At 43.5% G+C, this 25526-nt stretch overlaps 1 protein-coding gene across 2 annotated transcripts in view; it reads right to left on the minus strand.

Annotated features, from left to right (window-relative positions):
* ADCY1 (adenylate cyclase 1) overlaps positions 1-24929 on the minus strand; it is a 226402-nt gene extending 201473 nt beyond the window's left edge. The window contains exon 1 of one of the 2 annotated variants that reach the window (XM_038392725.2): positions 24214-24929. In XM_038392725.2, coding sequence (XP_038248653.1) covers positions 24214-24873 — 660 coding nt within the window. In that variant the 5' untranslated portion in view covers positions 24874-24929. Of the gene's footprint in view, positions 1-307; positions 424-24213 lie in introns of those variants that run through there. The other variant, XM_038392728.2, reaches the window with a different exon arrangement.
* Positions 24930-25526: the final 597 nt, after the last annotated feature.

The raw sequence follows: 25526 nt of genomic DNA on the forward strand, positions 1-25526 counted from the left end.
TACATTGCAGAAGACTTTGTCTTTCATGCTCCCTGTTGACCATTTCCTTGGCCTCATGATGGGTTTCACTGTCTGATTATTCTCACCTCTTAAATTCAGCCCCCTTCTAGGATAAGAAGAGGTTCAACTGAAAGTCCAAATAAATTTCCAAGTAGTAATTATTCCATCCCATTGGGCTATGCTGAAGTTCTCCACTTTTTGACACCTATTTTTGGGCCCTGCAGAATTTCTCTCCTTCCTCTTAGCAGGTTTTCCCCCACTGCCTCTCCTCCCTAGGAACTCCAGTAGCATCTCTTAGAGGACTCACCTTGTAGGCCCCAGCTCAGGTCTCCCCCACAGGAGTTGAGCATACCCTGCTCCAGTGGGAATTCCACTTAATCATCTCTCTTGGGTCTCCACACCCAGAGGGAGTTCACAACTCAGTTTCCTCTGATTCTCCCACAGCTGGGGGCAGTCATTATAATTAATTCTCCATCACTTGCAGCTGGGATCATTAATCATCACTATGTTGCTCGATCACCAGTGAGGCTGAGGGATAGCTACAAAGTCACAGGCAGGCTGAGCCTGTGAAAGGTACTAATCCTGTGAATAAGCTCTAGGCTAGATCCATAACAAAGACTTAGGTTCAGCATTTCAATGTCTAACATTTGAGAGCCCTTTCTCATGAATTGTTGTGGTAGTCCAACTACTGCCTCCAAACACTATAGCCCCAGTGGCTAGGACGTTTATCCAGGAAGTGAGAGATATCAGTTCAACCCTGCTCCAAACCAAGCAGAGGGTGAACTTGAACCTGGTTCACTCACATCTCAGGTGAGTGCTCTAACCACTGGGATATAGAGAGTAACAGGGAGGAACCTCCTCCTTGGTTGTTATGTGCAGGGTCTGATGCAGTAGGTGGCCTCTGAGAATACCTACTGCATCAGATCCCACAGGAAAGATATGGAGGGATACTTAGCTTGAGCACCCCACTGGAGTTTTGAAATTGAGCTGCTCAGCAGCATCAAAAGTTAACGAGCTTTGTGTACACGCACTGGCAGACGCTTAAGAGTATGCCTATAATGGAACGTATGCTCATGCCTGGACTCAAGTCCTGGACTCTTGTGTCTACGCAACAAGTGTGCTAATCCAGGGTCCACACTCAAATTAAGCTAGGACCCAGGGCCTGAGTCCTATTGCTTTGCAGTGCAGACACAGTCCCACTTGACTCAGATCCTAGGAGTCAGCCAGACATAACCTACAATTCCATGGGACATCTTCCTTAGTCCTTTCTATCCCAATAGTCTGCAATCACTCCATTGAAAACAGAAGCCACTCCACCTTTGCAAAACAGCAGCAGCTCAAGTCAGCATTAACCCATTCTGTTCTGATCACCAATCTGCAAGCACAGTATCAGAGGACCTCCTGGGTTTGCAATGGAGAGCGAACTGATCAAGCCTTTTCCAACATGAGCTGTTTCCTGGTAACATGCAGGGCAGGCAGTAAAGTTTTACTACTGTGCACCGTGGTCCTAGGGCTAGAGCAGCCACATTCTGGTGGGGGTGTGTGGAAGAGTGCTATGCTAGGGACTCTGGGATAGGGTTACTTTGACTCAGGTCTGCACATTGCAGTGTGAATGCCAGAGGCCTAGGTTCCAGCACAGGTTAGAAAATCTTAACCTTGGGTTAAAATACAGTGTAGATCCTCAAGCCCAGGGTTCCCTAACATGGGTCAGCTGACTCAAGTCCCATTAATCCTGGGCTTACATTGCAGTGTAGACATACCCTTAGGTGCCTATAGGATTAGTTGGGACCTAAGGATCCAAATTTTGGATTGAGACATTTTAAGTGGCAATTAGGCACCTAAATCCCTCTGTGGCTCTAGCCCTATATGCTTTCTGTAATGTACTAATAGTGGAATTTTCAAAAGCATCTACTCAAATTTGGTGCACAATTTCCATTGACTTCAGTGGGGAGTTAGATGCCTTGCCGGTTTAGGTGCTTTTGAAAAAAAAAAATCATCCTGTAAGTGCCCTCATTTCCTACTGACTTCAATAGTAGTGAAGGGCTTTCTATAACACACTGTACTATTTCATATTGGCAAAAAAACTATGCTAAATATTTGTCTCAAGCACCATCCTGCCAAATACTGAGGAACTAAGCCCCTCTAAATCTCACTGCAGCCAGTGGGGTCAAATCTTGAAATCTTTACTTCCTTTTTTCTTAGGACCTAATTTGTAAAGATATTTACAAATATCTGGCTAAAGATGCAGATAGGCACCCAGTGCAAATTTCAAAAGGAACTAGACATCTAACACCTATTGATTTCAGGATCAGGCCCTTAAAGAATAGAGTCATGGGGCCAAATTCTGATCTCATTTACATCAATGTAAATTTAGAATAATGCCACGAACACCAGTTGAATTGTTTCAGATTTAGACTGGTTTAAAGAGGTCCTAATTTAGCTCATTGATCATATTCTATCATTAGATGTGCTCAAAGCAGTTTTCCAAAGAAATCAATAGAATCTGTGCAAGCACATCTGAGGGCAGAATTTGGCCCATTTTCCATAATTACAGCAGTTGTCCTTAAAAATCTTCAACTGCCTCAGATTACTGTAAATGCTGTGGTAACTTTATTTCATTTTCTCCAGATATTTCCCAGACTAATCATACTGTAAATACCATGGAAAGGTTATCTAAGGCAAACCTAGAAAGCTTTTGAGCACAACTACTGTATCTTTGAACTGAATGTGATTTCTGATATAACAATAAACCTCTTAAATCTTACTGAAATCAATAGGACTTAAGCAGGCACTCATATTATGGTGATGACGATAGCATAAGAACCTATGTAGTGTAGAATAAAGTGCTTTACTGAATCAGGGCCAAATAAACTGAGCCAAAAGACAAGCTTGTAACTCCACTGACTTCAGTGGGGTTGCATACAATGTAACTAAGACCAGGATTTGGTCCAGTCCTTATTGTTCAATGGCAGTGGTACCAATGACTTTTTTTTTTTAAAGAAACAACATCCTTCCTAGAATGATTTAATTCAAGTTATGGAGGTACATAATGTTTGTTATGTACATGATGTTTCTGTATGGCAACATTACATCTTTCTCCTCAGTTCAATAAAGTGTGTGCAATCTTCTCAACCAGATTTTGTCAACAGAAAATTATGCTGCTTATTTTCCCAACTCTAAAACCCATATATTTTCTGCCAGACAAAGCAGTTTCCATTCCAGTGAATTAATAGCAACAAATTTAATCTGGGATTTGAAGATCATCAGATACATATTACAAACAATGCAGCATTTTGAGGGGGTTGTTTGTCAGACTGCTTATTGAACTCAGTGAAGATGATACTGGCAGCACAAGGGAAAATGTGTCAGGTTTCTTTTAGTATAATAGTCATATTTATAGTTACAAATGCAATTATATAATAAATTTTAAAGCCTTCCTTTCAAATAATCCTGATCTGAATGAGTATGATAAAAGACACATTTTTTCACTGGGGGATATGATTTTCAAGATGAATGTGCTTAAATGGAAAATAATCTTCTAGCAGACAGGCAAATGTTTCTAGTTGAAAGCACAGTGATTATGAAAGAGTAGACCCTTTAGTTGCCCTGGAAACTATATTTGTAAAGGGCCACTATTTATATTGTCCCAGAAGCTTTTAACATCTGCATCAAAGATTCAGAAGAAGCGAACTGTCAGTGAGTATTTATTCACAGAAGAAAAACTTCATTTCAGGGCGGTGGAGTGATGCACTTCCCTCCCCCCCCCCGGTTCATAATAAATTATCTCTCTTCTTGGGAGGTAAAAAATGAAAGTTGTGGAGTTGTGACATGTTCATGGAAAGACAAGAGCAACATATTTTCATTGTTAACACTTGCCGGCTTGGGTTACACAGAGAACCTTCACAGAAAAAATGAAGAAAAAGGAACACTGACAACGCCATAGTTTTAAGTAGTGTCTGTGTTTCTATGTACTCTTGTTATACAGTTATACTAAAGTTGCACCAAGAGGCCTCAACCAGGTTGGGACTCCACTATGCTAGCCACAGTACAGTTGCATAGTAAATTACATTGCTCCCACAAAGAGTTTACAGTACAAAAAGGCTGACACGTTGGCAGTAACATTTTGATTTAGTCTGAAACTTAACAAGAAGTCTCAACATTAAGAACAGGGGAGGATTTCATTTTTAAAAGGATTATTTCTTCAAAACTTTTCAAACGTATTGGTTTGTATTATTTCTGTCTTACAAAAATAAAAAAGAAATCTACTTGTCTCTAATACCTACCTTCACACATATTAACAAAAAGCGGCTTTGGAATGAATCCTGAAGTCCATGGTATAAGGGCTGAGTAAAAACTTAAGGATTTTACCCTTCAATTTAAGACATTTCAGGGACTATTTTCTTTACCCAAAGATTTTGGCTAATATCCATTCCTTTGTGAGTGTGAGGAATAGTGACATGAGATGCAATTTGCACCATAATTTACGAGGAATTTCCAGGGTAGAACACTGCATATAGTGACTATTTCTTCAGTTCTTGCCCACTTTGACAGATCATGCTCTCCCATACTTCCTCATACAGAGCTGAGTTTAAAGGCAATAGCCAAGGAAGTTCTAGAGGAAGCTACATGGTCTGGATATGTTACCAAATAGTTCAATTTCTGAACTCTCCATCCAGACCTCAATGCCTCTGCCCACTTTCATTTTTTTATGGTTAGTTTTTGTTCTGAAGGAGCTCATATGCCACAATAACAGTAGTTTCACACAATGAGGGGGAGGTGGACATCCCTGGCCAGAGATTATTCCATAATTCCATAGTCCTCCCAAGCCAAAGGGAACTTGGAAGGCTCAATAAACCAATTTCTGTATAACTATATTTGCCTCACTTGCTCATAAGTGGATCAGACCAAAGTTCCATCTAGCCTACTATCCGGTCTTTCGACAGTGGCCAATGCCAGGTGCCCCAGAGGGAATGAACAGAAAGGTAATCATCAAGTGATGCATCCCTTGTCACCCATTCCCAGCTTCTGACAAACAGAGGCTAGGGACACCCTCCCTGCCCATCCTGGCTAATAGCCATTGATAGACCTATCCTCCATGAATGTATCTAGTTCTTTTTTGAACCCTGTTATAGTCTTGGCCTTTACAACATGCTTTAGCAAGGAGTTCCACAGGTTGACTGTGTGTTGTGTAAAAAATACTTCCTTTTGTTTGTTTTAAACCTGCTGCCTATTAATTTCATTTGGTGACTTCTAGTTCTTGTGTTCCTATTGTATAAGTCTGGTGGACAGTGGAAATCTTGCAGGCTCACATAAATGGTAGCTAAGTGGACCGGTTTCCTGTGGCAAGATGGGAACTGGAAAGGGACAACTGGGGAAAAGGTAGGTAAAAGTAGCATAAAGAGGCAGATCAAGTCCTCAAGCAAGTCCTCCACCACACACATGGAACTCCATGTGTGAAGCTGCAAAGGAAACATCCCTCTTTCCAAGAAGCCCTCTATAGCTGCAGAAATAGAGATGAGACTCCATCACTTTGAGTCTTTAAAATGAAGACTGAATGTCTTTCGAAGAGATATGCTCTAGCATTCAACCAGAAGTTATGGGGTGGAGGCAGGGCGAAGTTCTATGTCATGTGGTATGCAGAAGGTCAGAGTAGATGGCCATAATAGTTCCTTCTGCCCTTAACTATGGTTCCTGTGGAAATGCATGGAGAGAAAGTTTGGGATAGGAGAGAACTTTGGGGAAGGAAGAGCATGAGTAGAGCAAGAATGAGAAAGAGAGACTGAGGGAACAGAGAGAACTAGGGACCTTCGGCCTGTTTCCTTCGCAAGGGAAGAAAAATGGAAGAGGGAAGAGAAGAAATATTAAAGAAAACTGGCCTGATTCTCCTCTCGCTAATACTGGTTAAGTGTCACAATAACGCTCCTGACTTACACCTGCTCTCTCCTGGTATAGGTGAGAGAAGACTCAGGCCCAAAGCATACAAATTGAAAAAGAACTACTGTAGGGTTAGAGACATTAAAGGACAGAGGTACAGTAGAGGTACAGAAAAGCAAAGCAAAACCTCACAATGGGGAAATGATAATTTTGTACATACTATTTTATTTAACTAAGTTTAATTATGATACTGTATATATTACTGACATGAAAAGCCATTTTATGACTACTGATAAAATATATGATGCAGACAAAAAGTCCTTAATGTGAGTCATGTGTCTCCTTGTGCTGTTGAGAGTTATGATTTCAACCACAAGACTACAGCTAAAATCTACCATCCTTCCAGGCCCATGAGACTTGGCAGAATTCATTTCTGAGCCCATGATCCCATCACAAACTTCTAAAGGAACGGCTGTTGAGCAACACAGATGATAAAATGAGAACAGCTCCCCCTGCTCTGCCTGGCTCGGGTAAGCAGTGCTCTCTTGTAGCTCCCCCTCTATCTTGCCTGATGGAGTGAGAGCTTTCCCTCCTCCCTGTTTTCATCTACTTTAACCACTGTAGTAACATAAAGCCAAAATTCTCTCCAGGGGGTAGCAGTAAGATGCTGCTTCCAGGCTGTTAATATTCCTTTAAAATATCATTCATAAAAGAAAAGGAATTCAACATAGGGTTTTTTGTTTTTTTTAATAGCATTTAAGGACCTTTTTTGGTTCTTTCTTTTTACAGAATCAAACACAATCAGGTCCTGGTTCATCACTGGCACTCTTAGGCACTTCTACTAATAATGCTCATGGTGTGACACAGACTAGAAAGAGTTCCTTGATCTGTATTCCTGAATCCTCTCAAAATGGCTGCTGTGTTTAAACAATGAATGTTTTTGTATAACATGTTTGTTGCATCTAGGGTGACCAGATATTTAGTTGTTTGTCCCACGTCCCAACCGATGTATGATCGGGGTGCCATTTGTCCCAACATTTTGCTTCAGCGGCCCTCTGGCTTTTTTTTTTTTTTTCCTTCAGCGGCACTCCAGCTTTTTTTTTTTTTTTTGCCTTGGGGCGACAAAAAACCTAGAGCCGGCCCTGGTGGGAGGATGAGCCTGTGGCTGCCCCCCCATGTGTCCCGATATTTTGTTCTTGTCATCTGGTCATCCTAGTTGCATCAGATAGACCACAGAAGAACAAATTGTAAAGTGAAACTATCTCAGCTATTAGAGGATAAAAACAAACTAACATGAATAAAATTATTCTTCTTGCTTTCATTCATTTTCAGTCTTGCCTGGGTCAGACAAAAACAACATTTCAGGCAAAGTTTATGCTGTTAATAATCAAGCTACTGAGGCAAGTACATTTTTTTAAAAAAGTCTAAGCAGCTCCTAAACATGCTCCATTTAACTGTTACATGAAATTCCTCATTCTTTTGTGAGCATCCTGCCCCATGTCAGAATGCTGACCCAAGAGAGGAAAGTGTTCATCTCAGCGTAACTGGAAAGAAGAGGACATGACAGCATAGGATAGCCCAAGCCAAACTGAAATATTTAAAAGTAATCCTAGGGGGTTTATGACCCTCAAGACAAACTCTTATTTATAACATCCTGGTCTAGTAGGCAGAACGCTGAACAAAGAGTCAGGAACATGGGTTCTATTCCTCATTCTGCCACTGACCTGCTCTATAAGCTTGGGTAATGACTTGACTGCTTTGTTCTTTTGTTTCCCTTCCAACTCTGACTTTCTTGTCTATATAGAGTGTGAGATCCTTGGGGCAGGGGCTGTTTCTTAGGTGTTTGTACAGCACCTAGCACAATGGGGGGGAAATCTGGGTTATGACCTGTAGGGTGGGGGTGCGGGAGGAGGCTCAGGGCTGGGGCAGGCAGGAAGTGCAGAGCACTTACCTGGGGCACCTCCTGTTTGGTGCAGGGGGTGTGCAGGTGGCTCAGCGCAGCACAGAACCACCCCCATGGCCACGATTCTGGGAGCTGTGATTCTGGGAGCTGCCCCCCCCACATCAGGCAGGGCCACCCGGAACACAGGGGCTTTAGGGGCTTCAGGGCCCTAGGCTAAGGGGGCCCCGGGGCGGCCTACAGCTCTAAAGCCCCTTTCGGAATGCGGCCCTTCGAGCATGGGCTTGAAGACTCAGAAGGAGCAGAGGCAGCCACACAGCCAGCGGCCAGAGAGAAGTGGCGCTTTCCCCTTCAAAGAGCTGCTTCTCTCCGGCCGGCTGTGAAATGAAAAGTGCTGCTTCTTTCCGGCCGCTGGCTGCATGGCTGCCCCTGCTCCTCCATGGGCCGGAGGACTCAGGGCCGCCCCCCCTTTCTCCTCCCCTCCCCCCCCGGTAGCGCTCCTCCTGCCACGATCTCCAATTGATTGTCGCACACTTTAAAGATCTGGCCCACTGTGTATAAATGGCTAGCGGATGCAGTGAAGAGGAATTGCAATTTGCTTAGCCTTTACACGTATCTTCTGAGATTTACTTCTTGCCAAAGCATCTGGATATGGATTAAAAATACATGTGCTTGGATATGAAATGAAGAGTAAGATGATGAGAGGTTGCATTTTCAAAAGCCCTCAGCATCAGCTTAACTCTGCGCCCATCGAAGGTCAATCAGAGCTTTACCACTGACTTCAGTGGGAATAAAGTTAGGCAGATACTGAGCACTTTTGAATGTCCCACTAGCTGTTTGATCTCTTTTACCCAATATGTCAATGTATTGCAGTGGTCTTGGAACCGTTTGCAGTTTCATGATAGCACAGGCAAAATTAAGCTAAAATGAAAGCTGGAGGGAGGGACTCTATGGTGTAGTTCGTCAATATGCCAGAATTCTATCAGCAAGTTAGTTTACTAATGCACTAGCCTTTCACCTCCCAAGTTTCAGATCCCAATCCTGTAGGGCCAGAAATGAAAATCCAGTAGATTGAGTTGGCATCACATTTACTGGGCATTTATACACATTACGAAAAACAGCACAGCCTTTGTACACAAGGCCAAGAACTGGAACAGCATTTGTTTTGCTGATCAGGACTGAAGTGCATTAGCAGACATGTGCAAGAAGTTTACTTAGTGCCTCTCAGCTCTATGTCTGGCACTGTCAGTGCTATTTGTCCATCAGTTTAATAAGCCTACGTTAATCCATAAATCTGAAGGCAGGATCAAGCGGTTAGCATTTACTAATTGCAATCAGATGATAGTCTTACTTTTATTTATGTGTAATACCCCGCTGGGGATTTAGTTTAAAACAACTTCCAATGATATTTCCCTTTTAGGAGGGTATGTATTAGAAGAATTACTGTATTCAATTTATGTAATACCAAAATAATCCTGTTAGATTGTGGACTAACTAAATAGGTTAGGCTTCAATTAAGTTACAGCAGTAGAAGACCCTTCAGGGGTAATGTGTGTCTGTTGCACAAACAACATATGTTTCAAGATCATTACTGTTAAAAATGTTAACCAACAAAAGACCAAGTTAATTTTGCCCATAAATATTTCTCTCTCTCTCTCTCACTCTCTCTCACACACACACACACACGATGCGCAGATGCACACAGCTGCACTCCTAATATGAACTGGGATTTGCAGCTCTGTCTTTGAGAGACTTTAGAGATTTAGTTATTTTAACAACTGCTTCATGAAGCTTTTCCATAAAATTCTTTAAAGAACTTACATTTTTTTATATAGGCACAAATTACTATTCATATTTGAGACCTCAGTCTTTTATTTCTAGATGCCTTATATTTGGGGCTTCTGATTTGAGGTTTTAACCAATAAAATACCAATAAACCACTCAATAAAAAAAGGAAAAAAACCGTTTATCCAATAAACACCAGAAAGAGTTAGCTGTATCTATGGGCTTGTCTACACAGAGCAGTAACGCAGACTACAGGGGTGTGATTTCTAAAGCACACAATCATGTTGCGCATAATGGGTCCATGCAGACCCAGCAGGTGTACACTAAAGTTTTCCTCGTGCACTTTAAACACTACTACATTAACGTCCGCTAGAGAACATTACAAGGAGATAACTTATTACAGCAGTACATTCTGCAATGAGTAATGTAAATAATATTCATTACGCATTACAGTGTATACAAAGAGAAAGCGCCAACAAAATCAATTTTATGGGCATCTACATAAAACTCAAACCCAACGCCCTAAAAATAAAATTAATGAACCCTCTAAAAAAGAGAAACCCTACTTATATTCTATACCTAACCTGAATAACAAATTATATAAAAACACAAGTTGGCCAAATCCTGAGGTCTGCTCAGAGACAGATCTTGTCCTCTGGCTCCGCATGAAGAGGGCACCTTACACATGCAGATATCCCATCCCCCAGATAGAAAAGGGGGCATTCAGTTGCCTCCATAGAAGCATCCCCCTCTCCTCTATAACTCACAGAGAATTCTATGTGAAGCGGGATAAGGAGATAAGTGGATCAAGGATGAGAGATATCCTCCACTGGACCCAGTAAGCAAACATGGTGAAAGCTAAGATGGCTAGAGGCTGACTGGTCTTCTTTGTGGAGCTTCCTCCATGGGAGAGAACCTCCATAAAATGTGGTACCCAGGTGCTGCAGAGAGTCCAAAGGCACAACAAAGAAGACACTAATGTCTGAGTGGATGGGGCCATGCCAGCAGCAGATCTCTGAGATCCATATTGATTCCAAGGGACTTCCTCAATAGAAGACTGCACAAGAAACTTTCTGAGGGGAATTTCATTAATTTTTTTAGCCCCTATGCAGGTACTTCTGTAGAGACAAATGATCTAGACCTGAGTTTTCACTTGATCTTGACTTAGAGTCTATGTGAATTTTGCCTGAATAAGGATCTCATATTTGGCTCAACACATTAAAAAACAAACACACAAACCCCAACAGCAGTCTATATGTTTTGTTCCTTCCACTTTGATTTATTAAATAAGTTAATACTAGCAATGGGCAGTAGTTTGGAAGGTCTGGAGTAGTTACATTATCTGCAAACCTAAACCTTAATAATCTAAGATGTGCATGTTAACTCTGAGCAATTTTTGATACTTCAGAAAAATGGCTCTCTTCTGATCAATAAACCAAGTAAACAAGAGAAAAATGGAGCAATTCTGGTTTAAAAACTCCAACCACCTAGTAACTATTCCTATATGCAAGTAGCTACTATGTCATGGAAAAAGTAGTGTGTAAATCAGAGGTGGGCAAACTACAGCCTGTGGGCCACATCCGGCCCACGGGACCATACTACCTGGCCCTTGAACTCCCGCCAGGGAGGCTAGTCCCCAGCCCCTCCCTCGCTGTCCCCCCTCCCCTGCAGCCGCGCTGCCAGCGTGGGAGTGGGCTGCACTGAGAGGGCGGGGAGAGCAGGGAGGGAGGCTCATTTGCAGCCTCAGGGGAGCAAGCGGGCGGTGTGGGTGGCGGGAGCGCAGCAAGCGTGGGCGGAGGACACAGGAGGAACACTGGGCGGCCACGCAGCCAGCCGGAGAGAAGTGGCGCTTTGAAGGGGAAACCGCCGCTTCTCTCTGGCTGCGGGGCTGCCCCTGTTCCTCCCGAGTCCTCCACTCATGTTCCCAGGGCCGCATTCTGAAAGGGGCATTGGGGGGGAGTTGAATAGGGGGTGGGGTCCCGGGGGGGGCCTGTCAGGGGGTGGGGTGTGGATAGCGGTTGGGGCAGTCAGGGAACGGGGGGGGGTCCTGGGGGACAGTTAGGGGCAGGGGGTCCCAGGAGGGGGCAGTCAGGGGACAAGGAATGGGGGGGGTTTGGATGGGTCAGAAGTTCTGGGGGGGGGGGGCAGTCAGGGGGCAGGAAGTGGGAGGGGGTGGATAGGGTTAGGGTTTGGGGAGGCACAGCCTTCCCTACCTGGCCCTCCATGCAGTTTTGGAACCCCGATGTGGCCCTCAGGCCAAAAAGTTTCCCCACTCCTGGTGTAAATCATAACTTGTGAATTGTTGTCTTCTGGTGCACTCTTCATATTGAATCATGTCTGCAGGCCCTCCCTATGATCTGCACAGGATGACTTGCATGACCAAGGATTTATCTGAATTTTTTAGTTTCTGATTAAATGTGGCAGATCAACAGGCCTAATCTGCTGTCCACACAATAGCCATGGTACAAGTGGCCATGGATGCTTCCTCCACAATATTCATTAACTCTGATCTGGAGGGGCCATCTCTAAGTCTGCATAGGCATGGGGAATTAAATCTTTGGCCACTCTTTGCTGAAACTGCAAAGGATGCCGGTTAGCGCTGGTGTATTTTTGTGTCAATTGTAATGATTATTTGTACATGTGCCCAGCACGAACTGGACTAACACTATCAATCCACTTTACACGCCATAGGGCATCACAAAAGATATTAGATGGTAATGGCATTCAGGCCTTGTCAACCTAAATTAACTGGAGATGCTGACCTAGGAGACGAAAAGCTCTTTGTCACACTATTCCTCTCATGAGCTATGTAATTTAAAAAAAAAACAAACCCTTTCCAGGACTCTGATGGTGGAATAGAACAGTCTCTTTTAAAGTTTGTACTTAGAAGATCTATAGTAATTTAATGTAGCGGCATACTATAAATCAGCTTTATAGTTCTTTGTTTTATTGCCAAAGGACAGACTCAGAAACAAGAGCCTTCAGTTGCAATGTCTTGTACAAAGTAGTTCTAGCCTTGGAAGTAGAATTCCCTTATCTCATCTCTTTCTTCTGAGCGACAGACCTATTACTTGTGATCATTCTGGATAAAGATGAGTTTTGATTTCTTTTCGTTGGATTAGTCATTGCCGAGATGCATCTCCTTCCCAAATCAAATGCTGCTTTTCCTTCGACTTCATGGCCCTGTACTTCCCCCAATTAGCACATCATTTTTTTTCTATGCAATTGCAGCAAATGTCAGAAACCATGCAAAGCAAGTCTGCATACTATTTGACTCCTCTTTTTCACTATACAAAGGATCTATTAAGGTGGGGTAGGTGATGGGTTTTGTGTATGAGTGAAAGTCATATCTGTGCATTGATCCAGGCCTATTCACATCAAGTCCCAGCTAATCCCCTCAAAATAGATCTATAAGTGGGATTTTCGTAGTGTGTAGGCCTCATGCAGACAGTGTGTATAGGGGCTGATTTTCACTCACTTTAAATATTGTTCATTTCATTCAATAAAGGGTAAATTCCCTGAACTTATGCTCTGCAACTGAACCTGACTCATCATCATATCAGTGCACTGGGAGATGGGGGAGACTGGCTCAGAGATCATGCTATCTCACTAGGCTTTGTGGAATTAAATCAGAATCTTTTGACAATAAGGTCCAAACACCTCTGAATTGGAGCTTCCAGCCACAGTGAATGAGCCAGAAGGTCTCCGATTCCTGGATAGCGAGAGACATCTCAGCTCTTGCCCCAATCACTTCCAAGGCTTCCTCATCCACATGGGAATACTCTGTCTTCTCATCCCTGGTCCATTCTCTCACTTGGAGCAGATCTGGTAGGAAAACTGTTATAACTACCAGGGAACCACAATTTTCTTATGGGGGTATTCCAGCTCCACTGAAGTCTTTGTGTTAATATACCTTGCACTTCACTGTGTGCATTAATGACAGAAATACCATCAGAGTGAGCTCTGTGACAGATATTGCAACCACATGCAATATCTTTGGAGGACCATATTGTATTAAGCAGTGGTAAAGTGCATAGGGGGATAGAAGTGGCACCTTCCCCTCAGCCGTTGTTAGGTGTACATGTGGCTTTTCAAGCCAAGAGGTGGCATGAATTGAAGGTGGCTCCACCACTGCTCAAAACCCAGCTCTACTACTTACATTAAATTTATGAACAGTTTATGTATCACTCTGGACCAGGGATTATATGCAACTCCAGTGGGAAGAAGGATTGCCACAGCTCCACCAGAAACTAAAAAAAACAGGTGATTAAGGTAAATCACTCAGGTTGTAGACACGCCCAGACAGGTACCACCCACTAGGAAGGCTTGAATATGCTGGTTCAAGCTGGGTTTTTCAGAGTTCAACAGACAACAATAGGGCATTTGGATTTAAAAAAAAAAGGCTGCATTTAAGCTGATCCAGCTGTCTGTCCAAGAGGGCTCCCAATCCTTGTGGAAGGGTTGGAAAATTGTTGGCCTACTAGGGCTCCATAAGGTGTTGAAATCTCTAGTGAATTTTTAGCATGTGCAGGAATGAAGATCAAAAAATCAAATAGAAACTTCCAAAGTGGTAGAATAGTGACAGCTGCTACAGTCAGTTCATCTCCTCCCTTACTCAACTGGGGGGGCTCCATTCACTCTTTCAACATGAAGATGACATTGATTTCAAAACAACCAGAAACTACATTTCAAAGCTTAGTTGAATGCAAGTAGGGCAGACTTATCGCCCCTAATGCAGACATAGGGAACTAGGTTTCTTCTGACGTCCGTGTCTACCCTGCTACAATCCTATGTACAGAAAAAAGACAAGGATAAAGATATAAAGATAGGCAAATACTATGTTGAAATACAGTGGAACCCTGGCCAAGTGTTGCTGATGTCATTTTTTGTTTTACAGACGAGTTTCTCTACAAGCAGAAACAACAAGGAGTCCAGTGGCATCTTAGATTTATTTGGTCATAAGCTTTCATGGGTAAAAAAAAACACTTCTTCAGATGCACATAAACACACTCTGACCTCCTTAGCAAGTCCCATTAAATGGAATTCCACTTTATTTGGGCACTGTGAGTGGAATTCACCCCAGTGCAGAAGACCTATGCAGGACCCACACACCCCATAAGTCTCCACAAAGCCCTGTAATAAGGGCTTAAGTGGACCATAAGTGGGATGACGGCCTTGCCTGGTCCCTCTGGATTGAGACAAATGCTGCTCTATGAAGGGGTGCATTTCATGGTATCAACAAAACCAAACAGCATGGCAAAACACAACATTACTCATTTTAAAGTAGTTTTTATGAAAATGTTTTTACCTAAATTTATTAATTGTCGCTTTTAGCTTGTTTTCCTCCTCAAACATGAGACCATCCAACATTGTGTTCAACCAAAGTAACAGGCATCATGGTACAGGAAGAGGGAAGTCTTCACTCTGAACTAGAGGATCTAGTTGGCAGTTAATGCCATAGCGAACATTAGAAGCACTGGCCCATTCTCAGCTTTTAAGTAGGAAATTACATAAGTACTACTCAAACACAGTATTTTTTTCTGGCTTGTCAATACTTCATTCTATGAGTATATTTTAAACAAGGCTCTATTCTAAATGTGTTTATTAATGTTGCTTTATTTCCTAATTGTGTGTGGGTGGATAATTACTTATAGTCCTCAGAGCTTCATAAGTGAATTATACAAATCTAAAAAATGTCTCTGCTATTATAGTATATGAATGAACAACTAAAGTACACTGTGAAAGAAAGGCAGACTAGTAGATCTGCTATAATTAGAGACATTTTTCTTGTGGCAACAGTTGGAAAGGACAATTAATTGTAAGCTTTATGTTTATCTCAGAAGCTGCATAACCATTGTTAGCAAATTCAGTAATGCACTCCTGTGTGCAAAAAGGCAACTTCTGGATTGTGTCAATAGCACTTTCTACCATAGCTATATTTTAATGCATCCAGGTAGTGTGCATTTCTTCTTTCCTATGGAACATTTTACAGCTCTGCAATTTCTGAAACACCCAAGAAAATAGTGTCTTGGGCAACACCGGATCTTTATTTCTGTTGTAATCTACCTGGCCTGGCCTAAATAAGTTTTCTCCTTACATCACAATTTACTATTTCACTCTGTACAAGAATTTTTGGGATACTGTTTGTATGAAAATGCTACTCAGAATAAATTTGCATTGTATTGTTACATTTATCCACACTGAGATGAGAATTTGCCCCAGTAATACTAGTGTAAATCCAGAGTAACTCTACTGAAGTCAATATTTCCCTCAGATTAGTACAGATGGATGGACAGTGTAGTAAAAATGCTGTTTCCTCAAAACTCCTGAACTATGTACTTCAGATTGTAAAAGATTTTGAGCTACACCATCTTCTCTGGAGCAAAAGTGGTCCTGTGGTTGGGGGTGGGGTCACATTTCTGCAGCTTAGAAGTAACAGAAAACAGGAGCTACTTTCCCTTCTTTGGGGACAAGGGGTTCACAAGCCCCTCCAACCATGCTAACCCAAGGATCTAGTCCCCAACCCTAGAGATCTTGGAGTATCAGCAAAGAGGACCTGACCTCTGTGTTGCTCTCCAGTCTCCTACAGTTCCCAGCAGCAGTGCTCCTTCAGGAGTTGTACTCCCACTGGCTTCCTCCCCGATAGCAACATTTCAAGGGAAGTAGAATACAGCAGCATTAAGTCCTGCTGGAATTTCCTTATGATATTTCATTAATTTGCCAGGGAATAAAGCTACATAGAATGGCATCACCCTGTCCCCCTTCTATACCTCCTCAAAACCTAGAGATCCCAACAACTTAGTGTTCATGCAGAAAAGCAAACATGAGCTTAGGAACAGTGAAGGATGATGCTATTAGCCTCTTCTCCTGCCTTCCAAATGTGCCATCTGCATTTGGCTTTGATTCGTGCTACTCCCATTGTCACTACATCTGAAGTAAGAGTGAGGATCTGGCCCTCTGAATTTAAAAATCACAAGACTGCCAAAAGCTGTTGTTTTATGTTTGCCAGCTGTTTATGGAAATGAAAGCAGCATAGACCACTATGAGAGAGAGAATAATTTACCTACATTGACAAGCAACAAAACTTAAGAAGGTTATAAATGAAACTTTTCACCACAGCCACCCTAGTTAGAAAGGATCATATCACACAATGCAAAGACACACTGAAACATGTAGAGATTAATGATTGTAGTTAAATCTGATCAAACCAATCTGAAACCCTCAATATCTAGACACTGCGCTATACCAGATATATACAGTAGTGTACTGTATTACAACTGTAACTGGGAAATTCATATTGAGAAAAAATAAAATAAATAGTTGGAGCCAAATTTTGCACTTACACTGGGGGGAAATATCTGCCCCAACCTTAACTATGCTGCTGTGACCAGCTCAAGCCTAAATTATAAAAATATAATTACACATACACTCTATGTGATGCTCCTACCCAAATGATGACCACCTTCTCTGTCTGCATTCTGCCCACAACTCCTCCTCCCTCTGCCATACCTGGGCTACTTCTATCATTCCAAGGCATCAGAGCTTGAGACAGGTATGTTATATTGTTAGAAAGCCAGAAGCTTTTATTCTAATGGGACATTTGTTTCTAGTCCTGGTAGAGCTCAAGATATCCAACCTTTGAATGTATCATTATTATGTGTTGGAAAACTATTTTAGTTAATTCTGTAAGTTTCTAAACTATATTAGTATAACATTTCCATTCTGCTTTGAGCAGAGCGTTGGACTAGATGACCTCTTGAGGTCCCTTCCAACCTGGATATTCTATGATTCTTTCCTCTGAGGTCTCTACAGTTGTACTCATGGTTCTAAATGAGTTTACTATTCCCAGAAACAGGATATGAAAAACAAAAACCCTAAAAGAAATTTTTTCATTCTCATCCAATCAGCGGACAAAACTGTAAGCTCTTTGGGGCAATGACCATTTTTTAAAATACAGAACCTAGCACAATGGGAGTTCTTGGTCTGTGACTGGGGCACCTAAGGACTGCAACAATACAAATAAACAAAACAAACAAATAAAAAAATCTACGTTATTTCACCAATCACAACTATCCAGCATAGTTTAAATAATGAATACTTGTATAGAAATGTAAACAAACAACTTGGAATTTTTTAAAGTGAAAAAGAATTTGATAAATATATGTTTGAAGAAATGTGAGGGAAGCACTGTCTGCTCACAGACATTCTGTAAGCAGAAAAAAGTAGCTAAACTTATCTGAGAAATTATTCATTGTTAATGATTTCCTCAGCTCTATGTGATTTTTGTCAGTTTCACTGATGCCCACTGGTTCTCAAACATAGTGAGAAACTCACTAGTTTTGAAACTGCATTCTGTTGCTGCCTAGTCCCTAAGCAGCAACAGTAGTACAATACTAAAGATACCTGTCTACAGACTTAAGAAGCCAAAGCTATTAGTTTATATTTAGTTCACATGGGCAAAATCATCTTCACAACTGTAGCCCTTCATGTGATTTTTTAAAATGCAACTCTACACTCTGCAGAAACAAATGGCACCCTGTCTCCAACTCACCAGAAACTTACCTATTCACCACTTTTCAAGATATGTTGTAATTGAAGACTAAAATTCTACTTTAACTACAAAGACATCAGTGTCCTTCACCCTTCCAAAAATAAGTTTCCTTCAAACACAAGGTGAACTTCAGCTAGAAGTTAGGCATAGAGGTTGAATACACTACCAATATTGGCCCCAATCCTACAAACACTTTGTAAATTTAGGCATTTGAAGAATCCCATGGATTTCAATGGGACTACTGATATGCAGAAGCATTTGCGAGACTAGGGACATACTTGGCACTTCTTATACATAATGCTTTCCAATATTAACTACTGCATAAATGTGGAAAATGCAGCAGAGGAAGTAAGCAACTAGTCCAATGCAACAAGACAAGACTGCATCAGATACTGGATTAAAATTTAGTAGCTCTTGACTGCCACTCCTTTTATTAGACCACTAGACCTCACCTCTGTTTTGCAAAGGGAACAGGGGGAGCAACAGTCCTGTCAACAATGTGGTTAATTAACTGCCTTTTCCACATTAGCAGCAAAATACTAATCATATAAAACACAAAATGTGGACAACACTGTGTGATATTGTGGATTATTTTGCAAGTGGCCTGGGAAGTGCTACATTAACTTAATCAAATTGTAAATGTTAAAGAGCATAAAAATGTGTTATTTCAACATTTTCTGAATCACCAGCCTCCCTTGCGGCTGCTCTTTCCATAATTTACCAATTCCCCTCTACTCATCCATTTTCCAAGCTGTCACTATTTCGTTACTGGCTTGACCCAATAAATGTTCAGCTTGAAATACATTTAAATATAAAATAGATTGAAGGGTACATTATAAAAATATTGCTCTGTCCACAGTGTTAAAAACAAGATATATTTATGGTAATTTAAAATGGCATCCCTGTTTCTGCTTTGTTCTGTTAATTTGTGTTGCAGTTCTTTGGTTTGCATACACAATTCTGTATCAGCAGGGTGCTACCGCATGCCTACTACTTTACAAGTACTCACCTACTGTACTTGCAGGTTGTGTGTATATATATATATATATGATAGGTATATGGTATACCTATAGGGTTTTTTTAATACTATATATATGCTTTTAATGACCAAGAGATCAAAATATTTAAAATGTTATACAAAGTTAATTTGTTCAACAGCAACTTAAGACATGAAGATGAGCCCACACCACGGATAAGTAATTACAGTAACCCCTGCTCACCCCATCTGCCTTTAGTGTCTATAATGCCCACTCATTGAATCTCAACATAAATTAGACTAAGCTTTTGGAGCAGGGATTATATATTTTTATCTGTGCTGTTAAGCACCTAGCACATGTTTGGGCACTTCATAAATAAATCAAACTAGTGCAAATGTCATTAAATCTTCCTTTGTAGGTTCTACCTTTTCCAGACACTTCTTTATGGTTTTGCTCACAAAAATGCTGGTGGCGAGGGAGAAATAGTCAACATGCAATATTTTATTTCAAGTCTCCCACTGCAGTCAATGAGAGTCATATGGCCAAAATGCTATTGATTACATATACTATGTAGACCTTTATGACTATGCTGTAGCTATATATACAAAAATAGGTGAAATCCTGCTCCCAATGAAGTCAATAGGAGTTTTATTATTAACTTCAATGTCAGGATTTCACCCTAGGTATGTTATACATAAGTAACATTCAATTTTTATATTTTATTTTACTTCAATTATTCAGTCAACATTGGGGATTGGGTTCCCCCATTTAGTCACAAACAGGTACAGAACGGACAGCTACAGTGCAATTTTCTCCATCTTACCCTGTCAATGTGATTTAACCCTGACTTGGAGGGAACACCTCGAGTGGTGTAGAAGGCTATGTGAAATAAGCCAGGGAGTCCCCATAACCAACTCCCTGAATTACTAACCACAATCACATTTGATCTAAATATTCCTGAAGTTCACTTAAGGCTGAACCTCATTAAAAGCTATTTTCACAACAAGCTAGTCTATTGGTTTTAATATGCTAAATTGTTCATACTTTTATATGAATGCAAATTTTATGCATACAGAAGAGCCCAATTAGGGACTGATCCTGCACCACTGAAGTCCATGGGACTTTGGCACTTCAATGGGACCAGGATCAGGGCCTGATGGAGGACTTGGATATAAAGAAACTCTGTTTATAATGGAATGAAAACCTTACGGCCAAAAACTTTTCAGAAGTGACCTCTGAATTTGGGTGCCTCTGTTTTGGCGAGTCCAGCTTCAGACACATTGGGCCTGATTTTGCTGACAACTCACTTCAGTGGGAGTTATGGGCACTGAGCATTTCCAAAGATCAGAGCCAATGCATGTCAAGTTGGGCTCCCAAAAGCTGAGGCACCCAGGAGTCAGAGGCCATGTTTGAAAAAGCTGACCTTAGTTGTTCTATTGCTTTGCATGTCTGGTTGCAAAAAATCTCGGTTTACAGGGCCCAGGCAAACCCTTTTATTCGGTTGCAGCTCTGCACAGCTCCACAAGCCTGGACAATGGACTGTGTCCTGCATCCATACAGGCTGGCACAGAAGGAAGCACTGAGGGCAGGCTGAATTAAATCCTGTAACTAGAGCACATCCCTTGCCTGAGACACAACTGCTATTGCAGCTCATGCATAGGAGCAGCTCCTACAAAAGGGCTGTGCTGCCCCCAGGATGCCCACATAAGATGCAATTACTCTGGTATTATGCAGGCTTCAGAATTTCGACAGTTGTGAAAATATTGTGTGAAAAACCGACAACTTCATCATAAGAGAGCACAAAGTGTTCCTGTTCAAATCACAAGGCATTTTGCTTGCAAACAGGGGACGAATCAACACACATATCTGTTAAATTCACAGACCGATTAATTTGCTCGACTTCGAGCAGGTTTCTGCCTAACATTCTCACCAAAGCATAATGTCCATGGGACTTTGTATAAATGACAAATTACTTTGTAAGGGGGAAAATGTACAAATGCTATACCAGCTCTAGCAGGATTTTTTAACATTGTCTGTTGATTAGCTGAGGAGAGATCAATAAGAGGACAAAAAGCTTATCAAAATGTTTATCGTCAAGCCCTGGGTAAGATAATACCATAAACAGACGTGTGGTGCAAGTTAGATCCTTTGTGTAATTCTGGTGGAACAGCAGGTGTCACACGTAGCTGTAACCCAGTATCAATGAATATCTGCCTCCATGTCATAGGAATTAGGATTGCCTGGGCTCCACTTGGGAGTAAAAGGTTCCCGTCTTCTGGTACAAGAAGCTGTCTATAACCCCATTCAAAGCAGAGTATTTTAGTGTTTTTCTTTTATCTTTTTGGATGTTTTCAATGGAGACCCCCTGAATTTCATCAGCACTCCCTCTTTCTCATGGAAATTTTAAATCACGCACTTAAAAATAGACCCATCAGATTATCTGGGTAAATCATAAAGCTCTGTTTATCTCTCTCTTCCCCTTCAAAACATACAATTTATTTTGTCCACCAGCATCAAGCCAAGAGCAATCCAGTAGTCCCAGCAACCTCACTTCCTTGGCTATCTATTATATCCATATATGTGTGTGTGAGATTCTAGGTGAAGGTGTATGAATGCATGCCTTGGTGCATGTGACTATGTGTTTGTTACTGTGTCTGGGGGTGTATGGTCTAAGTGTCACAACGCAGCCTGATATGACCAAGGAGAACATCATCAAAAATCAAAAGCAGTAAAGTAGCAAATAATCTAAACAAGGAATAAAGTATCACTAAATATTAATCTAAAACCCCAAGACCCATTATTGCTCCTGTTAAGAGCAAACATAACTAACCCAGTTCTAGAGAGAATAAATCAGTCTTTCCCAGTGGTTCAGATACACAACATAATAGAACCTAAACAGACAATCCTGACTCCTAGCCCTACCGCCTCAAACATGCACATCTCCCTACTCTCTTCCCCCATTCCCAGTATAGCCCATCAGGCCATGGGAGCTGGAGAAAGCCCTGCAGGGCTATAAATAGCCCCTCCTGGGAGGAGGGCACAGAGGATGGAGGAGAGTGCAGCAACACATTCCCAAAAATGCTGCAGAGGGAGGCATCACCGGATTAATGCTTGTGGGGGGAAAGACTGCTAGGAAGTTCAATAACATCTTAACTAATCTGCAAGGGGAGGAGGAAGTGGCTGGAATTGGGAAACTAAGCTGGGAATGCCATGCATACTGGGAGAAGAAAGAAGTGGGATTTCCATGCCTGGCTTCCCACCCTCTTCCAAGGAGTTTCTCCAGCTCCCCAGAGTTCTGCGATTTGGGGTCGAGGGATGGGGAGGGTTTCCTGGGGGTTTGAGCCTGTGGAAAAAATAAGAATATCAGTTCATGGCGATCTCACCAAACAAATCTAGCTACCTATTCCAAGTCAATAGTGAGTCAGATGGGATTTCTTTATGTTCATTGACTGCATCTCCCGCATGGAGTGTCCTTGTCTTTTCCCCATTGAAGAAGTCCTGCTGCTTTTTATTATTTACTATTAGACAAAGTCAAAAATCTTCTCCTTGCCTTTTCACCCGGCAGCCAAATATCTCTCCCTTAACTCTGACCCCACATCTGCCCTACATCTCCCCTTCAAACTTTGTGAGGTTGGGAGCCAGCAGGCAGACGGCGACATGCCTTCTCTAAGAACACACGTCCCAACACGGATTATTCAGCATCTACCGCTTCCCACTAGCCACTCCACATACCTGATACCCCGATATACTGTTAACACGCCAGCCATAGGCACTCGCCGTGCGTCCAATACGCACCACACGGGCACCGTATATCCAGCTTCCACACTCACTTCCCCAATACAGACACCTCCTCAATACAACTACAGACAGATACACGGCAACACACACACACTCTCCCAATGCATAAACACACGCCCCGCATGCCCCACAATGCACACACTGTCCCTGCAATTCTATACACATCCCAGGTCCAACACACACACACACACACACACACTCCCAATGCATAAACACACGCCCCGTATTCCCCACAATGCACACACCGTCCCTGCAATTCTATACACATCCCAGGTCCAACACACACACACACACACACACTCACTCTCCCAATGCATAAACACACGCCCCACATGCCCCACAATGCACACACCGTCCCTGCAATTCTATACACATCCCAGGTCCAACACACACACACACACTCTCCCAATGCATAAACACACACCCCGCATGCCCCACAATGCACACACCGTCCCTGCAATTCTACACACATCCCAGGTCCAACACACACACACACACACACACTCTCCCAATGCATAAACACACACCCCGCATTCCCCACAATGCACACACCGTCCCTGCAATTCTATACACATCCCAGGTCCAACACACACACACACACACACACACACACACACTCACTCTCCCAATGCATAAACACACGCCCCGCATGCCCCACAATGCACACACTGTCCCTGCAATTCTATACACATCCCAGGTCCAACACACACACACACACTCTCCCAATGCATAAACACATGCCCCGCATGCCCCACAATGCACACACCGTCCCTGCAATTCTATACACATCCCAGGTCCAACACACACACACACACTCTCCCAATGCATAAACACATGCCCCGCATGCCCCACAATGCACACACCGTCCCTGCAATTCTATACACATCCCAGGTCCAACACACACACACACACACACACACACTCCTAATGCATAAACACACGCCCCGCATGCCCCACAATGCACACACCGTCCCTGCAATTCTACACACATCCCAGGTCCAACACACACACACACACACACACTCTCCCAATGCATAAACACACACCCCGCATTCCCCACAATGCACACACCGTCCCTGCAATTCTATACACATCCCAGGTCCAACACACACACACACACACACACACTCCTAATGCATAAACACACACCCCGCATGCCCCACAATGCACACACCGTCCCTGCAATTCTACACACATCCCAGGTCCAACACACACACACACACAACTCCCCACGCTCTGGATCCTCTAATCTCCCCCCCCCAGCTCACACAGCAGCTGCAGTGGGACCCCCCCCCCCCGGCTGCTCCCTTCCTTTCCCGGGGACTCACCGTCCTCCAGAGCCGCTGCCTCTTGGCGCGGACCGAGCTGGCGGTGACGATGAGGTGGGAGACGGCCACCAGCAGCCCGAAGGCGATGGCGAGCAGGGTCCGCACGGGCAGCAGCGAGTAGGAGACGAAGGTGACCAGCATGAGCTGCCACATGCCCTGCTCGGGGGCGCTGGGGGGCTCCAGGCCGTAGGCGCCCAGCGAGAAGGGGCAGCAGAGGAAGGAGAAGGTGAAGCTGAAGAGCAGGGTGAGCTTGACGATCTGCTGCAGCTGGGTGACCTGCAGGTACTTGACGTTGGTGACGACGAAGAGGGAGAGGAAGATGATGCAGTGCACCGGCTGCGAGCCCTTGGAGATGGTCAGGCTGGGGCCGGAGAGCAGCTCCACCAGGGCCAGGCTGGCGGTCAGCACGATGAGCACGGCCAGCGCCTTGAGGGTGGAGGTCTGCTCCAGCTTCAGGTTGTAGCTCTGGAAGAGGGACTCCAGCTCCTTGCAGGCGAAGTCGTCCTCGCAGGCGACGGCAGCCAGCCGCCGCCGCGGCGGCGGCGGGGCTCCCCCGAGCCCGGCGCCCGCGGCCGGGGGGGAGCAGCAGCAGCGGCAGCACTTCTTCCTCTTGGTCTTGACTTTCTGAAACCGTATTTCCTCCATGTCAGTGCCATTCATAAACCCCGGGGAAGGAATGCTCCTCCTGGCGTCCCCTGCTGCTGCTGCTCCTCTGCCTCTCTGCTCATGGGGCGGGGGGGGGGGGGAGGAAGGGGGGCTGCGAGCTGGAGCAGCCGCCGCCGCCAACTAGGAGCCGGCGAGCCCCAGCTGCAAAGCCTCCTAGGAGCCGGCAACCAGAGCCAAACCTACTAGCAACCAGAAGCAGCCCTAGGGAGGGATCCAGCCAGCCCCAGATGCAACCTGGTAGCCAGAGATCGCTGGGATGGCTGCAGGACAGAGTCAAACTCTCAGTTGTGTGTTATTACTCCAGCCTCTTCCCCCCCCACCACCCACCACCCACACACCCACAGCCCCTCGCTGGAGCTCCAGGGATGATAATCTCCTAATGACACCAAAACACCACCCAAAGGTTTGAAATCAAGCGGAGGAGGGGGGGGGGGAGTAATCAACAGGCAGAACTGGCTTCAGATAGCCTGGGTAGAGGAGTGGGAGCTGGGGGGATACTGTTTCCTAGGGAGTAGGCGACGTTAAAAACAACAAGGGGGCCTGGACTAAGCAGAGGAACAGAGAGACGTGCGGGGGGGGGGAAGGAAACACAGACAGGGAAAGAGGGTGATCCCCTTCCTACGTCCAAGAGCATTTCACTGGGGCTC

This window comes from Dermochelys coriacea, chromosome 2 (genome assembly GCF_009764565.3).
Source record: "Dermochelys coriacea isolate rDerCor1 chromosome 2, rDerCor1.pri.v4, whole genome shotgun sequence".
Lineage (NCBI taxonomy): Eukaryota > Metazoa > Chordata > Testudines > Dermochelyidae > Dermochelys > Dermochelys coriacea.